Genomic DNA, 26,652 nt, shown 5'->3' on the forward strand with positions numbered 1-26,652 from the left:
TTGCTAATTAATAGATCTTCTTGTGATCCTTCAATATGAGGCTGTTATTTGAATTGATATACTCCAAAATCAACGCTTTATATCTATATCTTGGTGTAGCCGCAGGTGATGAGTATTTGGATCTTAGCCTCAGCGTCCCAGCATCAGACCGATAACCTAAGCCACTTGTTCCAGATGGAAGAGCTTGCACGGCGAGCGGGCGGCGGCACCCCGGCGTCGGGTGACACGCGCTGCGCGGTACTTGGCTCGTCTAATGACCATCCATTTATCCGGTACGTAAGCTTTTGTGCACTACTATACTGTGAAAAGATCCCAAATAGCAATCACGAGTGTCGCCTAGTTTATTCAGAGTAATTGGCCCTGAACTGCAGTGAACTGTTGATAATGATGAATATGTGGTTGAAGCTGCTGATGGAAATATCTATTTGTAATATTTATGCTGATGTCTCAATGAAATGACTATAGGTATTCAGACACCTCAAAAACACATCACACACATACATCCTACATCTAAGTGTTACACAAAAGAAATGACTCGAATTAAATCCCAATATATAACATTTATTAGCTCAATTAGATGGATATAATAATATTATACATGAATGAAATTATATAAAATTTAAGCGTAGCTAGCACAATTATCTGATGGCCAGGCATCTAACAATTCACCGTGGTACCCGTCACTATCGACACAGTAGTAGACGTCGCCCACGTTCTGGTTCGGACGGTAGTTGCCATTCCCCATGCAAGTCTCCGTCACCGTCATTCCTCGCGCCGGGAAGATAATCATGGTGTCTCGTGCACAATCTGCTCAAAACATCATTCTTTAGGATGGCAAATAACAATAGGTCTATTCAAACAACGTGTGTGTTATCCCGATCGACAGATTCTTATTTTCAAGACCTACTAGAAATGAAGTCTGAAATTCAAGAACACAAGTCAAGGTTTCTATTTCAAGGTATGCCTATCAATAAAATTGTTGTTCAATAATTTCGGATTTATCGCTAAAGGTAGTGTGGTTCACGGTCAATTAATTTCTCACAACTGCAACCATTTCAGTGTCGAGATTATACCTCTAAGTATGAAAATTATGTTCCATAGCAACACTAGAACAATGCTACTGGTACAGTGTAACTGGTTAGCGTAGAGCCCAACTTCAAAGTTAGCAACAGATTTATAGACATGAATATCTTTGTGATCAGAGAAACGCTGGAATCATAATTTATAAAAATGTGAATATACCTACATACAAACATAGTTATATCAAAATCAATGAATGTTTTCTATTGACTAGCTTTCTCATTCCACCTACGTTGAAAGTTGCAGAGGCGAAGTCACCTGTCAGAAGGCAACTTTTGTTGAATTAATTGGTGAAGTATGTTGGTCTCCGCATTCCAGCTGAATGGTAGGATGGGTGGAACCGTACAACGTATCGGGAACAGGGTCACGGCCGACAACCGGTCGTAGTGGCACAATGCGAATGAGCCATGCTAACGGTACGCTGATGCCCTCCAGCCTATCTCGTTTTATGTGCATGTAGTATGCAAATTATATCAATCAATGACTTGGATTATAATATGTGCAAAATGAACATACGCAATAACATCAGTGCCAAAAGACGATTTATTTAAAGTTTGAACTATGTAAGTTTTAATTTTAATAAATTTTAATTACCGTTCAGTACAAATCTTATATCGATTTTGTATAAAACATATTTTGTGGATGACATTGAACATATACTTCGCTTTGCCAAAATTGGAAATGCTGGTTCAGCAACTTGAATAATTAGGAAATGGTTTTGAGTAGTACCCATATAAGCCGCTAGAGCTCTCATTTTGCCTCTTAATCACCCACACAAACTACTTTTAACAAAAATTGGAATGTGAATATTTAAAGTCTGATGCATTCGTTGTAGATTGAAACACAACTGACTTATCCAATTTCTACGATGTTTGACCCCGATTAAATTCAATATTTAAATAGATTGGGGAGGAAACTAGCTAGTAATAATTAATTAGAAATTCTGCAGCTTGTGAGGTAACCTTTTTATGCTAATGACTTTTTATGATAGTAAAGCTAAAATTGATTTCGTGATTGTCGAGTTGCTGCTTTTCCTCATAATTATAGTTGGAGTGCTCATTAGATTTAACATTTATGTATTAGTTATTTTATTACTCTCCATAGCTACATATAAAACATTGTAACTTCTAGCTGGATGTAGAAAATATAGTTCAATAATTTTTCATCTTACTGATTACGTTAAATCTAGTCGTAGTCACTAAGGGTTTTGCTAAAAGTGCAGTTAAACATTTCTTTAAATACTTACTGCAGTTCATTCCCTGCATATCACTTGTGGTTGCCTGCCAGGCACCTAAAATTTCTCCATCGCGACCAGTACAGTAAGCACTGAAATCATAAATAATAATAATTGTCAATTATTATTCAGGATTCATTATTATCAAGGATTATAAGAACAATGCTGTTATTTGCTTTCACGGCGTCTATTACGTCTGCGTCCTTTGTTCTTAGGAATATTTATTTTCTTTATTAATAAAAATACCCTTTCATTTAAGAGAATAATGCCATACACGCTGTTTCTAATTTGATAAGGTCCATAGCTTCCGTCGTAGTCACACGTAACAACTGGGTTGCCGAGGAAATTTGTTCCGTGCCTCGCTTGCTCTTCCGCTATCTCACCGCTGGCAATTACTAAACTTTCGCATTTTCTTAAATATTGCTCTCCGATGACTGCAGGACTATCTGCAATTGGAACAATAATAATACAAAGCCAACAGATGTTTATCAGAATTCCACATACATTGGGCAAGTTTATTTCTACTGTTTCATGCACAATTTGTGAAATCATTGTCCTCTTTGTGTTTATAACACATTCTAAATATAGAAAGTTGATTTGCGTAGATAAATCGCTATCATAACAATTTTCCTTAACCATTAAATGAACATGGTTTGTAATTTATAATTTATTACTAAAAAGTGTTGATTGATATTGGTTTCGATGGATATAATTTGTTAAAAGAATCCAAACTGTTTTAGATATTTGTTTATGTTCGCCACGATCGATACAGAATAGTAGGGTGGCTGCCCTCTGTAGTATGACGTCACAGTGCTGTGGACATGTGCCTTGTGCCGGTCGCACCCACCTGTATTTACTACCTATATGCATAAATTGCACTACGCGCAGAAGTAGATTCTCTAGAAACCAGGTCACGCTGTAGTTTATGTTACCATTTACATTAGTATAGCAAGTTTTGTTCTCTTAATAAAGTAATATTTTCGTTTGAAGCTACTTAACAACAACAATAATTTATTGTTCCTGCAAAACGAACATGAATAGGAGAAACACATTTTAAATGGTTGCGACACTTTAACGAGACTTCGCATTATTCGACGGTTGCAGTTGAAACATACCTTACGTTCGTTCATCAACGTAATGTATTTGTACAAGTGTATCTGGGTTCTTTGTCATACTGATTGTATACAATGCCTTTGGTCACTCAATATCTTGGGACCGTGAATCACTTGTGAATATTGTGTGTATCCTGTCGATGCATCCACTCGTCAATTGAATGATGGACAGGCAGAGGCAAGATTAATCTTACAGATTTATTATGTATTATATTATAGAAAACTCTGAACTTATTTTAATGTTATTCCTATTAAAATCTTATAAAATATATTTGATTAGATTCTTCTTAGTGGCATTGTACAAGTTGCGTGTAATTATTTAGAAAAATGAACGTGGAAAAAGTGCTACTTTCGTTTCCGAAATGTTCATATATTTTAATCTCCCACTAGCTAGAATGTCTCATGTATATTTTCTGCTATTTTAACTTTTAATATTTCAAATACTTACAACATGGTAGTCGTGTCATGTCTTCCTCCGGGATGGGAGTGACGGTCGGCTGGCCGGTCTTAGGTTGCGCGCACCAGCACATTCCGCCATCGCATTGCAGAGGCTCATAATCACCAGATTCAGTACAATGGAGTGTCGAGACCTTTCCTTGGGCTTCTAGTTCAGCTCTTCTGCGACTGCATGCTGAAGCCGAACAATATAAGATAAAAACATAATAACCTTTTTCGTGGAGGTTTTAGACCTGTTTGTCACTACAACCATAGAAAATACTAAAATAGTTTTAAAAACAGTTTCTTTTATGGTTTCCATGATGTTTTGACGTTGCATGGTATTATTTAGCGTAAAATTATTGTTTATTTTATGTGAAATAATTTGGAAGATTACATCTAAAATTTAATGTCGGATAATAAGTGAAAGCTGCAAAATATTTATATACAGCAAAATAATTGTGTTACGATTTCTAACTGTGTCAATGATGAATGTTGGCAATTTAGATTGTTTAAAAAAATGCAGGATCCAATGAGAAATGGACCATTAGCATGTTATAATCACTTGATTATGTATAACATTCAGGTTAGTGAAATAAATTGCTACAAACTTACCGCAAGTCATTTCATCAGCTTCGTCCCTCCACATTTGTCCAAATATTCTCTTTCCGTTTTCGTCCGAACAGAAACATCTACAATGAATATTATTTTCACATTCCATACATTATCTACAATATGTTTTAAAATTCTTGGTAAACCAGCAGATCGGAAATCGCTACTGATAGTAAATTCTAATATATCAATAACACATTTATCAAACTTTGAAAATATTTCCTATTATCATACATTGTATTGTTTAACTGTGTTGGAGGGTTTTTGCTTTTCCTGTAATACTTTGTGTAATGTTAGGCAAAAAACGGCTGATAAAAAACCTGGGCGTAATGTACTAACCTGCCAGTAAATAGATTACCCTTGCATTGCACAGGGGCATATCGTCCGTCAGGCAAGCAATTAGAGGGTGCCTTGCAACCTTCCGTTTCTGGTCCGGTTTCAGTCCCTCCTGAAAGTCATAATGTTTGTCTTATGAACAAAAGATTTCAAATAATTCTATTGTTTGTGTAATCTGATACATAACTAAAGTACAAATCAACAAAACACGCTTCACTGATGACTGCATATTTGTACTACATTGGAAGTAATGTCACAGACTTCTAAATAGTTACTAGTAATTCAGTAATTCCATTTATACCAGTATCACCAAAATGTACATTGTACATGCCAAAATGATTTTATTTGTTATTGCTGACCTAATTAACTGAGCTACGGATGGCCGGCTAGCGAGTTCGTTACAATTCGTCAATCTTGGAATTCAATGTCAAGAATCCTATTTTTTATGGTTATCTCCTAATACTTAAATGCATTTCCTTCAAGGAGAAGATTTAAAAGAAGCTTAGGTTACAATCTTCTTTGGTTCATTGATTTTAGATATTTCCTCTTTTACTCATACAGAGCATCATCAAAACATTTCATTCAGGCATTATTGATGTAAGTGTAGTCTAGCTCAGTCTCACGATGAAAAAGTAGAACGGATATGGGCAATGCAATTTGTAAATGGCAAATTGGCTTCTCAGGACTAAGTGGCAAATTGGCCATTTTTGGGCAAGCGAAACAAAGTAAACGTTGTAAACGTCATATAGGTACTGCACTGTTTTTCTCTGTACGATATAATGGTCTTGACGCTAAATTACAATCAATTTATAAATCTAAAAATAAAGTTATCATATCACTGCTCGCAGCAATGTTTGGCAATCTGAACAAATGATAATTAACGAAACTCCTCCAACCGGACATTTTCTCCAAGGTAATAAGTCCTTTCCCGGAGACTGCGGTCGGCGATCGCAACGACTAGATCGAATAACTCAACTTCCGACAGGTCAGTGTGAGTGAAATTTAATACAACGATACGGTCTATTAATACTTACCAACTGTTATAATATTTCTTTGTTTTTATCAACTGATTATGTATCTTACCGCTAGGAGTTCCACAGGAAGGACAGCACCCAAACACGCTAGTGTTAGGTACTAAAACTTGACTTCCCCAACACTCGTCCACTGACAAATCAGTAACACATTTTTGTGCTATCTGACACTGTAGGCTTACACCCCTAAAAGTATAGCAAAACACTAAAACCCACAACTGATATTTTCTGGTCATTATTGTGACTTAGATGTCAATAAGTAATGAATATATTATTTTTAAATTATTCTATTCAAGCGCAAACAATAAGTACACGTTAATTACTGATTGGACAGGTATCTGTTATCATTTTATCGCGGCCATCTTATCGTTTATTATTTTAGGATTATCAGTACAGTGCTTGTGATTCACACAGAGATTGTATGCGCTACGTATGACAGCACCTCCTCCACATATTCCTGCGGTAATATTGTATGTCTTAGTGGTATTTGTTTCAAGAAGGCAGGTGTTTTTAATGATTTTATTTCAATTTATATAATTTTATAGCCAGACGAGAGGGAAATAATGTTTTTTGTTCATGTGGTTCAACTTTTAACAAAGCTAAACTAATAGGATTGACCGTTTAAATAAGAATACGCTGTTATCAGCACTATCGCTATCTCAAGTTAATTTAACGCAGAGAATAATCAAGCCAGCCCGGCCCAGGCGTCGCGAGTCGCGCGGCAGTGCCCGTTCCGAGCGCTAACTACTCGTGCCAGTTCGTATTTTACATCGCGGCTATCTAATTCTATATTATCAATTTTGTATAACCGCGTTCTATTTATTTGTCAATGGCGGCGCTCAAGTATTCAACCTGATTTATTTTCTTACAGGTTGGATTAAAACGGGCATACCCGGCTAGTATGGAGGAGTGCAAGAAAAGGCACTCAGGCACTAAAGTTTCAAAGATTGCAAACATATTCCAAGGGATGCCTTCAAGAGAGGAAGACGAAGTTCGCGGCAGCGACGTAACAGGCGTCCGAACCGAAAGCCATTTAGCACGGTTCAATAACGCCCGTGCACTTTTTGAAAAATTGGGTGAAGAAAACCGTGGATTTCGTATTGAAAAATCACCGTCAGCAGCTGCCAGTTTTGCGGGCACCCGAGGGGTAACACCGCCTGCGCCAGCGCGATCTCGTTCCAGTTCCGCGGGATCCGTGAGCCCACCCAGACGAATTGTGACGCCGACGCCGATGCCGGCACCTGCTGTCAATGGCGATCGCCTCGCCAATGGTGCTACTGCACCGCCGCCAAAACCTGTCAAGCCAAGTGTTTTACCTAAACCTGAAAAACCAGACAGGAGATTTAACAAGGAGCTCATAGAAAAACAGAGAAATTGGACTGCTCATTTTAATAAATCTCGCCAATGTCGTAATGATGAACCTAGTAAAGTGGACTCTAACAAATATTCTAGTGCGTATCAAGACAGAAAGTCACCGGAGGTTCCTGAAAGATATGTAGTTCCTTCCCGTGTTTATTCTCCACCGCTTTCCCCTTGTGCTGGTGATTCCCAGGTGGAACGTCCTACTACTCTTCCTTCTTCGTTAGTAAGTCGAGTTATACCAAGCACAAAAACACCAAGTCCAATAAAAGCGGTTACACCCGTGTCACCTAGACCCAATAATTTAGTTTCCCCAATACCCAGGCCTGAATCATCGGTTTCTCCGCCAGCTCGAAGAGAGCGTATAAATTCGCCTATCAAAACAAAACCCGATCCTCCGTCTTACCTTCAGTCTTCAACTGAAAAAAGTCATTCTAGTGTAAGGACGCCGAGTTTTAGTCCAAATGAGGATGAAAGAATTGCAAATAAAGAAAATAGTGATGCATCTATTCACAAAACTAGTGAACAAACACAGTATTCTAGTTCTATGTCAAACACCATTGAAAGAATATCACCTACCCCACCGTCACCGTCTTCAACGCCAACGATACTAGAGCCTGTTACTGTTCCTCGAAGACAAAAATCACCATCGCCTTCAGCAAGGTCACCGAAATCACCTGTTTCACCGTTGTACCACGATAAGGAAAGTTTGCCTTCAGCTGAACGTGAATCTTCCATGTCACCAGTACCAAGTAATCGAACATGTACAGCAGCACCGGACTATGCTTTGAATGCAGTAGTATCCCCACACTCGCCTGTTGTAACATCTCAAGAATCTACTGTCATGTCTCAGCCTGACGAAAACAACACAAAGAATGTTTGCGAACGTGTATCCCCGAGCCCACAAAGTCCAGTCACCTTGGATAACGGGTCAAGATCATCGAAGATTTTGGATGATGATGCTTATGAGTCCGTGGACTATAGTTCGGAATGGGAAGAAAAATCCAGGCGGCGGTCTTCAACCCCAGAGTCTCCAGTATGTCCAGTGAAGATAGAGGATGTGCCTCGTTCTCCGCTAGTGTCGCCATTAGCTTCTCCTGTGCATCGTGTCGCAGATTCTTCGCCTCCTGCTTCGCTTCAAGCTTCACCTTCGCCTGGTATGTTTTTCTTTTCCCTTTTACCAATACCATACTATGTATTTTAAGTTCGAGCGTATAGTGTACTATCTGTATGTATTAATCTTTATCTCTGTTTTATCTGTACTATAAGAAATGTTATTGACGTATAAAGTAGACAGATAGGTACGTACTTATCAAAATAAGTTATTGGCAAACTATTCACACTAGGATATTTTCTTAAGGATTACATATTTTAAAGGTCAGTCTCATTTTCTGCATGTTTGGTTTATATATTTCAAATATCGTATATAAATCAAATAATAAATCAATGTCAATCATGTATTTTGCGATGTGTAGTACACATTTTCAAGGGTATTTTGGAGGCATTTTGACTAGCCGCTGTCGTGTTGTCTGTATGCTAGGAAGTTAAGCCATAAGAAACAGAAATGTGGGCGTCCAATTGACGTACGTTTGGCGGTCTCGTGTTCAGTGGGTTCAATGTAATATTGAGGAAGTCAAGGTATTTGAGTCGTTGCGAGACTTGCGAGTCGATCCCGATTTAGATGCTCCGGCGCCGCCGCCGCCTCTGTCGTCGCGACGCAGTAACCCGAGCGACGTCGCCCTGTGCGCTCCCCTTCATACACTAACACACTTTACGGGACCGTTTGACAATCGGTTACTCTCTATAACACTCGCTATTGTGTCTATAAAGAGATAATGAACATCTCAATTGACCTCATAAACAAGTGCGTGCTATTCTTTTTTTGTGATCAAACAAAATGTCTTATGTTAAAAAACTGTGAATTTGTCGTGTGTAGAATTTAAACGATCGTGGGTTCTTCGATATTTATGTATAAACACTGATTAAGTATAAGATAAAGTTTGCGCAGAAACTTCGAACAGTCCCTCCATCCTTTTATCAATTCAGTTGTTGTAAGCTCCTCGATGCTCTTTCTCGTTTTGCTTTTAGTTGTCTCGTTCTGACCGGTACGCGTTCACGCCTAGCCTCATAGCCTGAATATTACATTCATTGAGCAACGTTTCGGATTTGATACAATATTTAATGCAGAATATGATCCGTAATTGAGATACGGAATCTTTGCCTTGTTCGAAGAATCGGCATTTCAAAATTTTACTCGTGTTATGGTTGACCTTCGAGTCACAAACGTGTGTTGCTTACGATTCTACCAAAAAATATCTTATTTTTCTGAAGAGGCGTGTAAACTTTTTGTCTAGTCATGTTGCCAACTTGCTTATCTGCGGCTGTTTGTTTACAAACCGCGCAGGTACCGGTGTGTGTCAATGTTGCTATAAACTAAAAGACGCTATTTCCCCATTTGTGCTACTCAGTAGGTAACTGTGGTGTTAACATCTGAAGCAAATGGAAAAAAATGGTTTCAGTTAAAGACTTTGTGACGCTTTTTCCGGTAAACCCAACGTTTAAGATTTGCGTGTGTCTATAGAAGTTAGACTGGTGAACAAAATACATCGTTTGGAAGTGAATGTGCGAGTAAGGGTGGTCGGTGGAGGCTCGGGGCGTCGGCGGCGATGGTGCGGTGATGAGGCGGGCGCTGCGCGTGCCCGTCGCATGCGCTCGCTCAACATGCGCCTCTGCGGCTGTTGCCTCGGTCAGTTGCTTTATTTATTGTTTTGCTTTTGCTAGGAACCAATAATTATATAGGTCGCTTCTCAGTCCCAGTTTTATAGCCGGAGCTGAACGCATTTCTTGCGTTTCTGAACTATTCGTTCAATTAAATCAGCTTCCATGGATTTGTTTTTTAAAATGGTAAAAACTTTTATAATAATCGTACGTCTTAATAGGGTTTGGTTTAATTTTAGTGAGCTTTCATTAATTATATCTGTTGCGACGATAGCTCAGTATGCTCCTTGCTATAAAACAAAGCAAGTTTTGGTTTGAAGTTTTGATATGATTCTATGTTCTACTAGGCCAGACAAATTTTAATTTAACAGAGATTATGTTGATTCACAAATCTTAAAAAATATTTTATCATTGCTGTTACAGTCCCCGTCGAATTATACGTTTTTGCCAAAGAAAACCTGATATTGAGAATACGTAATTAACTTCTGTTTAAGTGAAGTTTTAAGGGTTACATGCGTTCCGAGAAATAAAAGCATGAGTCATAACACTAGAATTTAAATTATGTGAACTGAAGTTGGTTATCGCTATAAAACTTTGAGATAGGTACCTAAATATTGCAATTCAATAATCCGATCTCTACATGCCTAGCATTCAACTGCGTGTGCTAACTTGTGAATGAGTTTGTTGAAAGCGCAGAAGTACTGTACTAGCTTTATGCATGGTCGTGTTTCACATCATCCGTATACAGTATCGTTCTTGGCACATCGCGTCCATTCAACGAACCTTCCTTCCTGCTAATATGTTCCATTGATTTAATTATCTGTATGAGCAATGAGTTTCGACGTGTTTATTCTTTACGCATGAAAGAATATTGGTGGCAGCCGAGGATTGTAAGCAATTTCACTAATAACAGTAATCGATTGGATATTTTAAGTTGAATGTTGAATCGGCAAGAATCTGGAACCTATACAAGATTTTGAAAATTCAAACTTGCTTTGATTAGAAGTCTTATAGTTAGTATAAGTAGTAGTAGTCAAGTATTGGTACTCCAATTTCTTTTGATACGAAGTTTTTGATGTTTATCTCAACACGTATGATCAGATCGTTCCCACATTCACACCTATTTCGTTCACGAGGATTTCAACGACCTACCTGTCAGATAATTTTATGACTAATATTACCATAACGTGTATCAAATCTACACTATAAATCGCACAAGTACCGACATTATGAATTTTACAAGTTAGCGTGGGCATCCACTCCACATCTTGACGCATTTGTTAGAAATGATCGCTGCCTTTTTTGGAAGGTGGTCTTTATGTTTCCACTTGTGGTGGCTTCGACAAGGTTCATTTTTGAAGGTGTATGCTATAAATTGAATTGGGTTTATTTGTCTTTCGTACCAAAGTGTCTTTTTGCGTAAGAACATATTCATATTATATCAGAGAATCTGTTTATCATTATCGTTGTTCCAATGGCTCTTAGGCTTCTCCCATTCAGATAATGGATCTGAATAATTAATCTATAACAGAAATTCCCTATTACAAACAACCAAAATAGATTTTGGATATATTCGAGATGTTAAACTCGTACTTCTATTTCCATCAACATTTATATTTAGATTCCCCTCTTTCTTTTGTCAACAGAATTTGTCTACTACTCTAACCAAATCTAAAGTATTTGCATTCTTGAAGTACTGAACCGATAAAACAGGAGTGTTATTAAACATTCAATTTCATATAGTATCATCAGAGCTTACTCGTCCCATACATGTATATAGTTGAGTTTTAATTAGTAAAGTGGGCATGACTCGCTCCGTTGTCTCGAGAGATCGCGTGATCGTTCTAACGGTTTATTGCAAATTCATGCGTTACATAGATTATCATGAATGTTGAATCGTCAGACTATTGTTGTCATGAATTGGTTTTTCTAGATGTGCAGGTTTGGTTATCTTGAGCTCAGGAACCGAAAGTATTGCCTCGCATGCAAACTGCAAACAAAGAAATTCCAAGAGATACTTTATACTCACGTGTCAAATTATTAGCTTTATATTATGATGCTATCTATCAATCGTGACTTGATATACGTATAAAGTATCTTGCAATGATATACATGTAGAAATATAATAATACATGCAAAGAGTGTATTCTCTATGTCTGGACGATGTCATTGAGGGACAAAAAAGGACGTTTAAATAATTGTGCACTTTGCAAATGTCTATATGAACGTACAGATACTACTTTAAATAACCAAAGCTGTGGTTAGAGTTTGCGTTGAAATAACATGTACCAATATAATGTTTGTTTATGTTGGGCACCTGAACTGTGGGTATACTCGCCACCTGCCTGAGCTGCGGAAGTAGAGTATCGGCGTTAAAAATAGTTAGCTCATTAGCCTAAATTTACTCCGTACTCGCTCCAGTCGCTCCTCAAAGAATATATTTTACTGTTTTCATTGAAGCGGAAATTTAGCTATGTAGCCTGGAATTTATGGATAGCATGCTGCGCCGTTTTCAGTGTGAAAGTGAAATCATGCAAGCAGTTAGTTACAGATCCTCCATATTCTGTCCTCTACTTTTATAAAGATGTCAATTTGCGTATCTGCTTCATACCCTTTAAAAGGACCTACCAGCGTTTCTGAATTTGTGACATTAGGACTGATTTTGACTGATGTCTTACTAATCAATGGTTTACCGACAGCGGGCGGAGGTCGCAAGTCGTCCGAGGCGGAAGAAACACCACGGCGGAGTGGATCGCGAGCGTCGAGTGTCTCGGACGAGGGAGGCTTCAACGAGCCCTCGCCCGAGGTGGTGGCGCGGCTGCGGCCGGCAGACTACCGCGAGCCGCCCCCGCCCGCACCGCCCCTCACCAGGGACATACGGGACGCAGAGCGGGCGCGCTCCGATCCTGATACGCTCTCCGTATTGCAGCAGGTACTTATTCATTCCAACACAATTATTATTGCCTAGAACTCTGTTCGTTTTTGCTATGTCGTTGTGTATGTTGTAATTTCCAAGCCATGTGATAATGAATCATTCCTTAGGTTAAGATTATAGTGAAAAGTTTTTTACACAGCCAGATCAGGTGCAACAATCTGTCCTGAAGTAGTTTACTATTGATAGTGGTTCCAAAATTTTAATTTTGGTTATAATTATGTATCTCTAAGGGTGCGCCGCCTACATCTGTTTCATATCCAGGAAAATCAAAAAAGTTAAACGATGATGGTTTCAGCCTTCAACGCCTGCATTACAGGACTCCGGCGTGGTAGTGAGCGAAGCGAGTCAAGGCTCCATAGAGGTGCTCGACAAGTCGACCACCAGTCAATGGAGCGTGTCGGAGGGCGAGAACGCGTCGGGGGAGAGCGGCCGGGGCGGGGACGCGGCCGATACGCGCTGGGACGACGGCGACGCCGACTCCAAGCAGCCCGACAGCATGACGCCCGACGAGGCCGAGATACTACTCAGCTCGAGGTGACCTTAACAATGGCTTCATACTGCACAAGAATACTACTAATAGTACAGCTTACGTCAAGTTACTTTGTCCTCATTGTTAGCCATTTGATGCCTCGCGCATCAGCAGTCACTAATAGCCAATTTCGGAGAGATTTTGGCAAAGTTATTTGACGTGAGCTGTTGAGTCATGTTCATGGTCATATCCCCAACTTACACGATGGGCTTGGTTGTTCACGACGCACCAGCTTTGGCGACGATAATAATAATTACTGTTGCATAATGCACATAAGTGCATGTTATATGACACCCCGAACATCTTTGCACAGTGCAAGCGTGTTGAGGAAGGTCGACTGTTACCATATGTAGCAAGTATTAAGCTTCGGATGCACTGATCTGAAACGTGTTAGTTCAATAATGGCTTAGATCCCAGAGTGTAACTTCGGGTAAGACCAAAAATATCAGATTTATAATCACTGGTTGAAAACTTTAGCATTTTAGTTAGTTTAACAATAATAGTAGCTAGTTACATAATATAGCGACACATCAATCCTGTTTAATTACTTTATCTGAGGCACGTACGCTATGCGGAACTAAGTAACTGTTTAATATTCGTCACACCTTTCTTCCTCGATGTAATCATGCTATTCATCAATGTTTACTTTCTGGTTCATTTTAATTCTTATTGGCATACGCGTGATGTATCTGAAATTTCTGTCTTGAATGCATGATTCCACGCACATGTAATGTCTATATCGATGTCTGTATTCGCGGTCTTTATTTATTACTTCTATTATTTATGCATCGTATTCGATGTTCGGTATGCTATTCTATAATTTCTTTTTTCAGGTCTTGATTTTCGTAACGCTTAGTATATAATTAAATGTCGTATTTTTATCATTTGCATGCTGCCTGTCCGCACAACGCTTCATTATTGCCTGATATTTGCAGTATTCTGGAGAAAAAACTTAGGTAAGCTCGGGGCATTTGTGCAACCGTCGTTTTCTTCTATAATGCAGTTTTGTTGTAGTAAGCTTCTTGATGTGCTCTTTTATACTCTATACATACCATTTAAGTACCTATTTCCAAGAATCATTAAAATTAAATCGTCTGTAAGGACCGTCCTTATCACGATGGTAGTGCACTAGTGAGAACAAATGAGTTTTGTTCAGACACCATTTCATCATAAGTACAAACTCTTTACTGCTAATGTCTATTCTTTCCTTAATGACGAAATCATGCTAGAGGTCCTCAATGTGTTGTGTAGGCAAGAAGCCCTGCTGTCAGACGAACAGGCGCAGGAGATCGTGGCCATGCTGTCGCCGCACGCGCTGCCGCACGACAATGGCGTGTCGCTCAATGACAGCTACCAGTCTGTGCTCTCCTATGAGAGGTAGGTTCCATATTATTTGGCCTCCTTTGAAAAAAGATAAAGTGTTCAATCATCATTATGTCCCTCACATTCACTATAATTTCTGCAACAGAAACACCTTTAGGTAAAACTTTGTTAAAGGGCGGGAAACGTTGGGGCATTTAGAGGATAACCTCCCACTTTTAACACGCTTTTATGAGCTTCACTTAACTATAAGAAACTCTTAGAATCTTAATTTGGCCCACTTTCCCGGTCTTCTACTAGGATGAAATTTTGCAAACGCTCTGAGTTCTGATGACAATACATGACTAGCGTGTTGTTTTTAGTTTTTTAAACTATTATTATTCATGATGACCACCAATGATGACATAAACTAAGTCAAAGAACTCAAAAATAAATACCAGTGTTCCACTCAAAAATAAATTCTCATTCCAGCATGCAGTCAGTGGACGAGAGCTACGAGTTCGTATCACTTGAAGCGGACAGTAACATGGCCGGTGGAGACCGACGCGCGGCACCGCCCCCACCCGACACAGTCTTCGACCACTACCCGCCGCAGCAGCTGCGAGAGCTCGGCGAAGAGAACGGCATACACTACTTCGAAGACGGGCACTTTTATACTGAGGTCAGTACTAACACGAGTGTCGATTCACCCATTATTATTTCTTTCAAAACAAATATCAATAGCTGCACGTTTAAAGCGTAAACGTCTATTTATCGTTTGTCAAAATTAGTCTCTATGAAATGTGGATAAGGTTGTTTTTATGTCACTGAGTTGCGGCCGCGTGAGTGTTGCATTTGTTTTTGTGGTTTGAATAAAGAATGCTTTAATTTCGATTGTTCTTTGTCTTTTGAAGTCGGGCCCACCTATTATGCCTTGCTAGTGATTTGGCTGTTTGTGCTGCTTCTTCTTTAAAAAATTGGCAAGAAAAACCACTAAAATGTGAAAGTGTTCTTCTAAATTGAATTTAAGTTTCTTTTTTGAATAAAAACGATGATGTCGCCCAGTCAACAGGTTTTAATTAATACTTCTAATAATCAAAGATACGTATTACTCCGATTTTACGTTTTTAATCTTCATATATTTTTTTAAATATATATTTTTTATTTTAGGTGGCCGGTCTTCCGCCTATTGAAGAAGACGAGGACGAAGATTATTACCCACCAGTATTTGTCAAGAAAAATACCAAAGTTAAATTCAGGTAAGGTCCTATGTAGAATGTACACTAATTTCATCAACAGTAGTCTGAACAACTTGAACTTTCCTGTAAGTGTACTAATATACTTCATTCATTTTTTTCATTCATCATCAGCCTATCGCAGTCCACTGCTGGACATAGCCTAATATACTATAAGTGTTATATTATCTTTTTTTAATATACATATTTATTTATTGAAATATACGATATTTAATGGCCAGTTACACCGGTTACCAACAAAGTCTCTGATAGCCTATCAGAAAGCTAACTTGGTGTCACAGGTTTTGGATAGCAATATCTGGCAGAAATTATAAGCTGCCTTTATCTAGCATAAACTATCGGATAACTAACTGACTCTATCAGTAACCAATGAAAGTGGGCCTTAATATTTTACAATTACTTGATATTTTTGATACGTGTCTTCCAGTGCGAATGTTAAATTATATTGTTTATACGTGTGTTCTAGTACGAATCCAATGCGCGTATTCTCGACGCACTCGGTGCGCGAGTACGACCGTCGCAACGAGGACGTTGACCCCGTCGCTGCCAGCGCCGAATACGAGCTGGAAAAACGCGTCGAGAAGATGCACGTCTTTCCCGTCGATCTCGTTAAAGGAGCTGATGGACTTGGACTCTCTATTATCGGTAAATATATTTTCTATTTTCTGAAGGAAGTAGGAATTTGCTAAATATTCTGTTTCCCTTTGTTTGGTTTGACTGGTAGTTTGACCAAATTCCTCAGACTCTGTGTACCGGGAAAACCTGGAAGCGCTACGGTGGACGAGTTTTGATGAAAAATGACTGTTCGCTGTTAAATATTATCGAAATTGTTTACATTTTAATACCATCTTAAATCACACAATTACCGCAGATATTCTATATAAAAATGTAGGTGCTATTTTTCTACAAGGACAATGGTGATAATTAGATTTAACAGTGACGAAGGTCTTTGATTTGCTCTACCACATTCTGTCCCGTACCTACGATGATGCTGACGAGATTCAATCCATCATCATTGGCCACAGAGCATCTAGGTCCGAAGATTGTGGCAGTGCTTGATTCAATCAACATTCGTAATATCATGTATATTCCTTACTTTACAGGCATGGGTGTGGGCGCGGACGCCGGCTTGGAGAAGTTGGGCATATTCGTGAAGACCATCACGGAGAGCGGAGCCGCCGCCCGCGACGGACGCATTCAAGTTAACGACCAGATCATTGAAGTTGATGGCAAGAGTCTGGTAAGCTTTATTATTATAATATTATTAGATTAGTACCAAAAGTTGTATGTTGCGCTTTCACGCTAAAACAAGTAACTCTATAGATAAAAAAATTTACACCCGACGATGGGGTGGGCTTTTTAAACAGCAAAAAAGGTAGTTCCCTCGGTACACGGATGATATCGCGGAAGAAATCTAATACATTAATATTAATATTACATAATATATAGTTACTAGCTGATCCCGCGAACTTCGTATCGTTTAAACCTTCCCTGGACCTCTACAAACATTTTAAAACCAAAATAAGCCAAATCGGTCCAGCCATTCTCGAGTTTTAGTCAGACTAACGAACAGCAATTCATTTTTATATATAAGACTAGCTTTTGCCCGCAACTTCGTTCGCGTGGAATAGTGACTACCAGCAGATTTTTGATTTGACCAATAGATGGCGCTATATGTCCGGAATAATTTTATTTTTATTTTTTTTTTGTAATAAAAACTATCCTATGTCCTTTCTCAAGTTTCAAACTATGTCTGTACCAAATTTCACACAAATCGGTTCAGTAGTTTAGGCGTGAAGAAAAGACAGACAGACAGACAGACAGACAGAGTTACTTTCGCATTTATAATATTAGTTTGGATAATATTCACATGAAAATAATTAAAAATTCCATAAAATCAAAGCATTAATTCGGTTTTTATTCATAGGTGGGTGTGACGCAAGCATACGCCGCTTCAGTGCTTCGAAATACATCGGGCCCTGTAAAGTTCCTTATTGGACGTGAGAAGGACCCTGAAAATAGCGAAGTAGCACATCTCATTAGACAGTCTCTTGCCGCTGATAAAGAGAGGGAAGAAAGGTAATTGATTTTCAACCTTATTGCTTAGTATTACCGGTTACTGATAAAGACTCTGATTGACTATCAGGAACTTATCCGACAGATAAAATATAACTTTTGGTTTCACCTGTCTCACAAAGCATTATCTGGCAAGAAAATATAAGCAGCCTTTGTCTGGCACATAGTACTAACTATCAGATAACTAACTGACACTTGGTAACTAATAAAATCGGGCATATATCTCGATAGTAAGGTACACAATTGGATTTTGTTGAAATATTGTAATCAAATAATTTCAGAGCGAATCGCGAACGTCAAAGGCGGCAACATGCTGAGGAGGAGGATTCGAATCAGACCGCGCCCGCTGAACCTTCCGCGCCACAGACGCGACACCCGGAGATCAACGAGCTTAGAGCTTTCCTTCAAGAGGTATGTGTTATATAAACAAAAAACCTCCTTTATACCCCCTGATTTTTGAAAATATTTGAATTCATGGCAAGACTATCCTAATTAAGATTCACTATAAACTCATTTGTAGGTCTGATTCAATCTAACCTTTTGCTAAAGGAAAACCAGCGTCAAGCACTAGCTGTTTGGCATAATGCTGTACTGGATCTGTTTGGCACAACCATCTATTGTTTTTGTACTCTTTCTTTCTTATCGTGTTGTGTCAATAAATGCTTTTTCTTTTTTTCTTAAGACAAGGGACAAAAAGGGCCATTTTACCCTATTTATCCTTATGCTTTAAATAGGTAATTGATCCATTTGTGGTATGTATTTCGCAGCTGGTCGGCATGGACTCGGGCGGCGGCAGCTCGGAGGAGATCACCGCGCGAGTGCGCGAGTGGTGCCAGGCGCGGGCTCCGGATGAACAGTTGCGTCACGCGCTCGCCTCCGCCGCCGACACCGCGCACCGGGCGCAGCGCAAGTATGACAAGGTATGTAGTACGTAGTATCGCAGCTGTAGGCATGGACTCGGGCGGCGGCAGCTCGGAGGAGATCACCGCGCGAGTGCGCGAGTGGTGCCAGGCGCGGGCTCCGGATGAACAGTTGCGTCACGCGCTCGCCTCCGCCGCCGACACCGCGCACCGGGCGCAGCGCAAGTATGACAAGGTATGTAGTACGTAGTATCGCAGCTGTAGGCATGGACTCGGGCGGCGGCAGCTCGGAGGAGATCATATGTATTTCATGATGTAATTCTCCATGCTTCTTATACTCTATGTATCTCTATGTATTTTCTTATAGTCTCATCGTAGGTTTTCTTTTATGTTTCTGAATTTAATGAATGTATGTATATTTGAATTTTGCTCACAACCTTTTTTATCCCGACCAGGCTAGATTCGTCCCTGGTTTTGAACACCTAGCTTTTGTTTTGATAGAAAATTCCACAGTCGGCATTGACAGTAATGTAAACGTGTAACTGTCCCCAGGCTCGCCGCGCGCTGCGCGAGTGGCGGCGCACGCGCGCGCTGGTGCGGGCGCGCGAGGAGTGGTGGTCGGGCGCGCTGCGCGACGCGCACCGCGAGTACGGCGCCGCGCTGTCCGCGCTGCACGACCGCGTCGCGCGCCTCGAGGTGCTGCTGCTGGTGAGCTCACGCGCTGCACGCCGATCACACACATGAACATCCGAACTTACTTTCTATTACCTTTACGCCGTGTGCCTACTGCCGTCACCGGCACGTCACTGAGAACGAGATTTTTTTGGGTCGAGTTTAGTATCGGCGGCCGGATGACGGCACTCGGGACAGGCTATAGGTAGTAAATGTATGTATCACTATATAAATCGGCGCCGTCATCTCGTTTTCGTTGACGTGTCTGCAACGGCGGCGATGGACAAACGCCGTAAGACAAAAGCGAGCGCACGACAAGTACGGCGCTCATACTCGCATAATATAATATTATAGTGTAATATAGTTACGTTCTACGATATGATACGCGACTACGCTCGATGAGAAATGGCACGATATTGACACATTCGCCCGCTCTCGCAGTGGGACACTTTCAAACGTTTGCAGTGTCACGCAAATTGGATATTGCGCGTCATTTTATGATATTCTAACCGAATTTGTAAAAAGAATTATGTTGTCGAGTATTACAATTATCCAAGATTACAACATTTACGGCCACGGGATTCGGATGTTCAAATCGCTACTGTTTTTATTTTGCTATCATCAATCCCTGATTATACTAGGGTTTGCCTCAAAGCTTTATTTAATTAACAATTATTTATATTTCACAAATAAAAAAGCCAGAAATTCTATTTACACTTTCATGATTAAAAAATACCATCAACTGGACATTTTCTCATTAAAATATGATTCAAATATGTAGTTATTATAGTAAGATCATTTCACAGTTATATTATTCATTTTTAATACATCGGTGTACTATACTATCATCTTTTAACGATTACCAATTCTTACACTATACCACACGCACAGACGCACATAATGAAATCTAAAATCCAAAATAAACAAAAAGCTTTTTTATACCTTCAAATATTTTATATAAATTGCCTCTATCTATTCAAAGGCACGTACTTTAAAATTCTCACACATGTTGTATGATTTCCAGGAGACTCAAAAGAAGGCTGGTCTACCAGTGATGTTGCCACATGAGCCGTCAGCCCGTCGCGAAACGCCGCCGCTGCCTCGTCGACCTGATCCGGATCCGCTTCTGATAAACAGTACGTATTTATATGAAACTAGCTTCCGCCAGCGGCTTCGCCCGCGTGGTGTGTTGATAAAAAGTAGCCTATGTGTTAATCCAGAGTATCACCTATCTACATACCAAATTTCAACCAAATCGGTCCAACCGTTTTTGCGCGATTGAATAACAAACATACATCCATACATTCTCACAAACTTTCACATTTATAATATAAGTAGGATTAGATCAAAACATACACGATGTATGCGTTGGCTTCCCTATTTATATGAAACTTGCTTTCGCCCGCGGTTTCACCCGCGTCCCGTAGTCGGATGGTGACAAAAACTATCCTAAAACCTTCTCCCGGGTCTAAGTTACCTCCCCTCTAATTTTCAGCCAAATCAGTCAAGCCGTTTTCATGTTATGTCGTGACAACGGAAAGCGGGTTTCCTTTTTATATACATATATAGATAACTCCCAAACATAGAATATAATAAAATAAGCCAAACCACATACATAGTACACATAGCGTCATTTTGCCGTTTCAATTTTACAGATCCATGGAGTTCCGACAGCGATCTCTCTGACCTGTCTCCCGTGGAGGACGAATATGCAAAAGTGGACAAGACAAGGCGATGTGAGGCGCCCGACCTGGGTGACGTCACCGCGCCCGCCGCCGAAGAGCCCAAGCCTGCAGTGACCGCTGCTCCTGCGCTCCCCGCCACTCCCGCGTCGCAAGTGGCGCACTCGCCCCCCGCCGCCCCCGCCGCCGCGCCGCCGCCCGCGCAGCCCGCGCCCGCAGTCACCGCCGCGCCGCCGTCACACACCACTCACACTACCCACCAGACACACACTCACACCGCTCACCAAACACACGCTGCTCCGCCGCCGACGAATCATCAGCAAGATACACAGTGAGTTCCATTCCTGCTTTAATAGATGAAATTCTACTTTTCCAATATTTTGTATATTTCAATCGCAAACGCAAAAAGGTTTGTTTAAATAAATCTGATAGCGATATAGTGGCGAAAGACATGAAGGAGTGCCAGGTGTTCGAGATCAATGTCGTAGATAGAGCGAAATGAACAATACAAATTAGGAAAGCTGACCCCACCACCATGTGGGATACATAGCAGGAAAGAGAGATACTGATAAATCTGCGCTTTTTGAATGTCTGAAACAGAAGACAGCCCCAAAACGCCCTTTTTGCTGTTAAAAATAAATACATTTCATTTCATTTCAAAAAGTGGCGCAACAAACTCCACAGCAAGTTTAAAGTGAGTTCCCTATATGTATTGTAACGTTCCAGATCAGTGTCGTCGTCGCTGGTAGGCGCGGGCAGCACGGGCTCGTCGCTGGGCGCGTCGCGCGAGCTGGACGCGGCGGTGCCGCGCGGCGCGCTGCTGGACACGTCGGCGCACCGCGCGCGCACGGACCTGGCGCGCCACCGCCACCACGCCGCGCACTCGCCGCACGAGCCACACTCGCTCAGCAACGCTAGCTCGGTAACTGCTACATTATTCATGACCTCGATGGCGCAATGGTCACATTGGATTCTCGGTTCGGTCGACATTTGTATTTGATTTCTCCACCTCAGTAAAAAGTCAAGAGAACTGCAAAAAATTGCCTTCTGCTTATGTACATCTCCAAATTAGCGCCCAAGATACTGGCTTTGCCTTGTTTGGGGTTAATGATAACAGAACGTGTACTTTGTAAATAAAATTTCTTATTCTTACATATTATAATGAATACTTGAATGTTTTTTTTTGTTACAGTACGACGGTCTTGACGATTCATACAATGATTCTGCTGACGAATCACTCAGCGAATCTACATCGGGAGGACCGCCTCATGTTGGTGCTGTGAGTTCTATTTCAATTTTTTTTTTATTAGAACAATAGGACAGCCTAGAAAAAAATGATAACTTCTTTGCAATGCCCAACATTACTTATAGATTTATTACATTTTTCTAGCATCGCGACACTCGCCAGAGTTGCGGCAGTTCAGTGGGCAGTGCGACTGATGACGCAGTGTACTCCAGAGACCACAGGCATCACCCCCTGTCTGGTAAGAGCATGAACCGCTTACTTTATGTGTCCCGTGCGTCGCCAACCATTGAGTGTACGTTTCAATAGGACCAATTAGCCCAACACGACACATTCACAATTAAATTCTTTGGACTATTGGTAAACCTACACCTAATGTTCACACTATTTGTGTTCTAACCATCACAAGTTTTTAACAAACTCACCACAGTCAAGCGAAATTGTTTGTCCTCCCTTGTCTATGTGAATAATAGCGGCCCGTATTAACGTGACGAGCTTATTGGGTACGCCGTCGGGTGTGTGGTGGCGTGGCTCGCAGTCAGTAGGGCCGCGGCAGCCGCATGGGGCGGTCGCGGCGGCGGCTGTAGCGCGTGCGTGATGGTAGGTGCTAGCGCATCGCTGGCGGAGCAGCTGAAGCAGGTGCTGGCGGAGCGCGAGCGGCGCCTGGCGGCCGGCGCGTCGCCGCCGCAGCCCGACGCCGTGCAGCTCACCAACGACCTCGTCGACGAGATCCGCCAAGCCGTCAGTGAGGCCAACGCCAGAGGTTTGTGCACCCACCCCCACTGATCTATCACGCTACACCTTGCTTCTACTCTATTCCATCTGTTTTTTCTCTGTTCTTTAAGTTTGGAGTTTCGTGTACAGCTTCTTTTGTTTTAAGAAATAGTTGTGCAAGTGTTGCAAGATTAGAATATTTTATTTCCTAAATATTTTTTGACTCTCATTTCCTCTGGTAAAATTGATTTGTCGCTCAAAGTTCAAACCTGCGTCTGAATTATAAAGAACAGATGATTGCAGAATTTACAGAGTAAGCAGCAAGTCTTCGAAGATCTATCTTATTTCTTAGTGTGGTGGTGTTGTAGCTGTTGTATCTTTAGTTATTTGGATTTCATCTTGTATCTTGTGTTGGTGTTGGTTCGCTTTTCTAAAACGCTGTGTTCTTTGGTGGTGGTGTTATTTAGACTTTTCCAGTTCTTGTAAAAATCATATTATAAAATATGCTAAAGTACATTTCTTTTTAATCAATACAAATAGAAAATGCAATAAATTCTAATAAATAAACTATAGTTTTTAGATGTACAGTAGAATTTGACTTTTGTCTTCTAAAGTATGTAGTCAAACCTAGAAGCATTCTTGTGCGGAGGAAAGAAGATATCTAAAGCGAATTTAGCCCCTTTTAAAATTATATTACGTTCCTTATATGTTCCTAATATACTGAAACGAGCATAATTAATCCTCAAGCATGTTTTTCTTACAAATGGCAGTTCCATTTCCGCACACTATGCTTCTAGGCAGGCCGTGCTGCCTAGTATTCAGTTTGACGTAGTGCTATGGTTATAGTAAAGAAAGCTCCGGCGTGCGTAGTCGGCGGCGAGGTGCCGTGGCAGCCGCTGTCCAGCGCCGTGTCCGAGGCCAGCCTCACGCCGCCGCCCAACGCGCAGCCGCATCCCGTCAATCACTGGACCAAACAACAGGTACTTACATCAGTCCTACAGATTGATATCATACTAGCCGTATTCTTCGGACAAACTTTTGCCCGTAACCGGATAAAACATTGCCCATGTCCAGCGCAGACAGTGTAACTTCCTAACAGTGAAAGAATTATTGAAATCGATTCAGTAGTGTCAGAGCCTATTCAATTCATTGAAACACTCAAATCTTTCCTCTTTATTTTTTAGTTAGTATAGATTGATATGATAAAATAATTTTTATTTTTGTACAATTCTATTCTACGGAACGGAAACCAGAAACCCCAAAACCACTTGGATTTTGAGCCATTTAGGAAAGACAAAAATAATGTTGTTATTGTGAAAGTGATGAGCACGTCTGTAAAGTAAAAGGTGTTTTGCAGTCTGATCCACATTAAACTTGCACAGTGCATTTAAATTCCACGTTGTATGTAACAGGTATGGCAGTGGGTATCCGGGCTGGGCGAGGGCCTGGAGCGGCACGCGGGCGCGTTCGCGGCGCGCGGCGTGGACGGCGCGCTGCTGCTGGCGCTGAGCTCCGCCGACCTCAAGCTGCTGGGGCTGGGCGGCGACGACCGCCGCCGCATGAAGCGCCGCCTCAAGGAGCTCCGCGCCGCGCACGAGAAACACCTCAAAGCTCTCAAGAAAGCTGAAAAGAAAGCCAAGAAGAAGTAAATCCTATGACACGGCCGTGGCATGCCATCACCAAAGAATGAGCCAGTTCACATGAACTTAGAACACCGCTTATGTGGTTAACACATAAGTGTTTACGTTTGCCTCTTTGAAGCAAATCTTATTGGAGATGTTTAAATGTTTGTGCACTTTAAACTCGCTACGTTGCTGAACTCTAATGCATAGCTAAAGTTTCATGTGAACTGTCTCCTGTTTTTCTCGACTATATTATTTGTATTATATTGGCAACTATAATATTAAATCTGTCAAATGAAATTATTATAGTGACTTTATAAATATTGAACTAATTTCCCAGTACATGTATAATTTCTAATATCTAGAATTTTAAACTCGTGTTTATCTTTAGTTTTTCTTGCCTTCTCTTTATTTATGATTGTATGAAAGTTCGGCAGCGTGTAGTTACGTTCTAAGATATTATTAGAAATATAGGTAATTACTTGGAAAATGTTCATGTGACTGAAGCTCGAGACGGTGTTGGTGGTGGGTATAAAGCTGCGTCTGATAGCATACAGAGTGCCATCTGACCCATAGCTTAGAGACTAGTGACTTTAGTGCTGCTTCAAACGAAGAAACGAATATTATTAATCGAAAATTAGACGTAAGTGAATGTGAAACAGGACACGTAGAACTCATTTATCTAGACTGTCTAATGTAATCTATTTCCGTATATCCTTGGCATTTTGTTGGTTTCTTCATCGTTCCTACATTTTGTATTAATTGTGTCAGTTTTTCTTGGAAGTTCGAGATCAAGTTGTGGACTGTAGGAAAAATACTGGCTCAATCTAGTCATAAGATGAATTAGCTGTTCTAAAGTCATGAATTATAACATTTTTTCTTAGAAATTTTGAAGTATTTAAGATTAGGATATAAACTTTCTTGTAATGTAATTATCACCAATTATAATAACGAGATTGTAACGTGGTTATTTATTTTACATTTGTAGCCAACGCAATGCAAACTGATTTTGGTAATCCTTGGCATTTATTTATAATTATTATGAAATATAATGCACAAAATGTACTTAGTGATACGGTGACTGATTATATTCTATTATGTCGCCAACGTTTTAGTATGTTTTAATTTGTATAGTGAAGTAACATTCATGAAACGTATTGTGATCTCATGTCATGTAAGAGTACCAGGTTATCTTCCCAGCCCTTGACACAGTATTTATTCGAAATGTCTACTATCATGTGAATTCTTATGAAATACAATCTTCACGATTTATTATACATTCCAGTAAATTACTATTTCTATCTATATAGTTGTTTCTGTGTGAGGTTTTGATCCTTTAGATGAGCTTTATAGTTTTTCTTAGGCGACATACATAATATGGTTTATCTAACAAGTAAGTGTTACTGTCTGTGTATTCATGTGCGTCGTTTGGTTCCGTGCCCTATCATATAATCATGTAAATAGTCTCGAGTAGATAATGTGGAGACTACCAGAGTGAGCTTGAAATCATACTGTGTGACTGGATGTACGTTACGCATTTAGAATATTTATTTCATTTAAGATTTAATAATAAGTAGAGTCCATTGCCAAAATTGATCAGTACTTTTGTTTAATGTTGTTGTTTTTTAATTTACAGTTTCCTTTTATTATTTAAATATATTTATTTCGGGACCAAATTAATTTATTATGAATTTAATTATGTATTTGGGTGTGTGTTCAAGAGAAAGATTTTTTTATTTATAATTTAATAAACAAACCAAAGTCTACATCACATTGTTTTTTACTGTGTTCTTTGTGAGTATCATGTACATTTTGTGAGAGATATAAAAATATAATCTGCAATGTAG

General features: G+C 40.2%; 2 protein-coding genes across 2 annotated transcripts; one reads left to right on the plus strand and one right to left on the minus strand.

Moving 5' to 3' along the window:
* Window positions 1-540: 540 nt before the first annotated feature.
* On the minus strand, window positions 541-6,197 carry LOC124635099 (thyroglobulin-like). The gene is made up of 7 exons (XM_047170889.1): window positions 5,893-6,197; window positions 4,813-4,921; window positions 4,477-4,553; window positions 3,875-4,057; window positions 2,589-2,760; window positions 2,327-2,406; window positions 541-807 (listed from the first exon to the last, which is right to left on the minus strand). The coding sequence occupies exons 1-7, from the start codon at window positions 6,074-6,076 to the stop codon at window positions 620-622; spliced, it is 993 nt and encodes a 330-aa protein (XP_047026845.1). The 5' UTR covers window positions 6,077-6,197; the 3' UTR covers window positions 541-619.
* A 75-nt stretch (window positions 6,198-6,272) lies between these two features.
* Window positions 6,273-26,651, plus strand: LOC124635332. Its single transcript, XM_047171210.1, has 22 exons — window positions 6,273-6,302; window positions 6,712-8,356; window positions 12,617-12,849; window positions 13,148-13,386; window positions 14,317-14,337; window positions 14,633-14,758; window positions 15,173-15,362; window positions 15,851-15,939; window positions 16,403-16,581; window positions 17,040-17,176; window positions 17,864-18,015; window positions 18,294-18,423; window positions 18,780-18,932; window positions 19,425-19,580; window positions 20,569-20,680; window positions 21,200-21,557; window positions 21,953-22,148; window positions 22,419-22,505; window positions 22,617-22,710; window positions 23,074-23,232; window positions 24,030-24,163; window positions 24,596-26,651. Exons 1-22 carry the CDS (start codon window positions 6,273-6,275, stop codon window positions 24,830-24,832), a joined length of 4,857 nt encoding a protein of 1,618 aa, XP_047027166.1. The 3' UTR covers window positions 24,833-26,651.
* Window position 26,652: the final 1 nt, after the last annotated feature.

This window comes from Helicoverpa zea, chromosome 12 (assembly GCF_022581195.2).
Source record: "Helicoverpa zea isolate HzStark_Cry1AcR chromosome 12, ilHelZeax1.1, whole genome shotgun sequence".
Taxonomy (NCBI): domain Eukaryota; kingdom Metazoa; phylum Arthropoda; class Insecta; order Lepidoptera; family Noctuidae; genus Helicoverpa; species Helicoverpa zea.

Excerpts from the sequence above, each read along its gene's own strand:
- LOC124635099 (XM_047170889.1), bottom strand. The coding sequence starts at position 6,076 with ATGACCAGAAAATATCAGTTGTGGGTTTTAGTGTTTTGCTATACTTTT. Across the intron at positions 4,922-5,892 it reads TTCCTGTGGAACTCCTAGCG|GAGGGACTGAAACCGGACCA; the intron begins GTAAGATACATA and ends TATGACTTTCAG. Across the intron at positions 808-2,326 it reads TATGCAGGGAATGAACTGCA|ATTGTGCACGAGACACCATG; the intron begins GTAAGTATTTAA and ends TGTTTTGAGCAG.
- LOC124635332 (XM_047171210.1), top strand. The coding sequence starts at position 6,273 with ATGACAGCACCTCCTCCACATATTCCTGCG. Across the intron at positions 15,363-15,850 it reads ACGGGCACTTTTATACTGAG|GTGGCCGGTCTTCCGCCTAT; the intron begins GTCAGTACTAAC and ends TTTTTATTTTAG. Across the intron at positions 24,164-24,595 it reads ATCACTGGACCAAACAACAG|GTATGGCAGTGGGTATCCGG; the intron begins GTACTTACATCA and ends TGTATGTAACAG.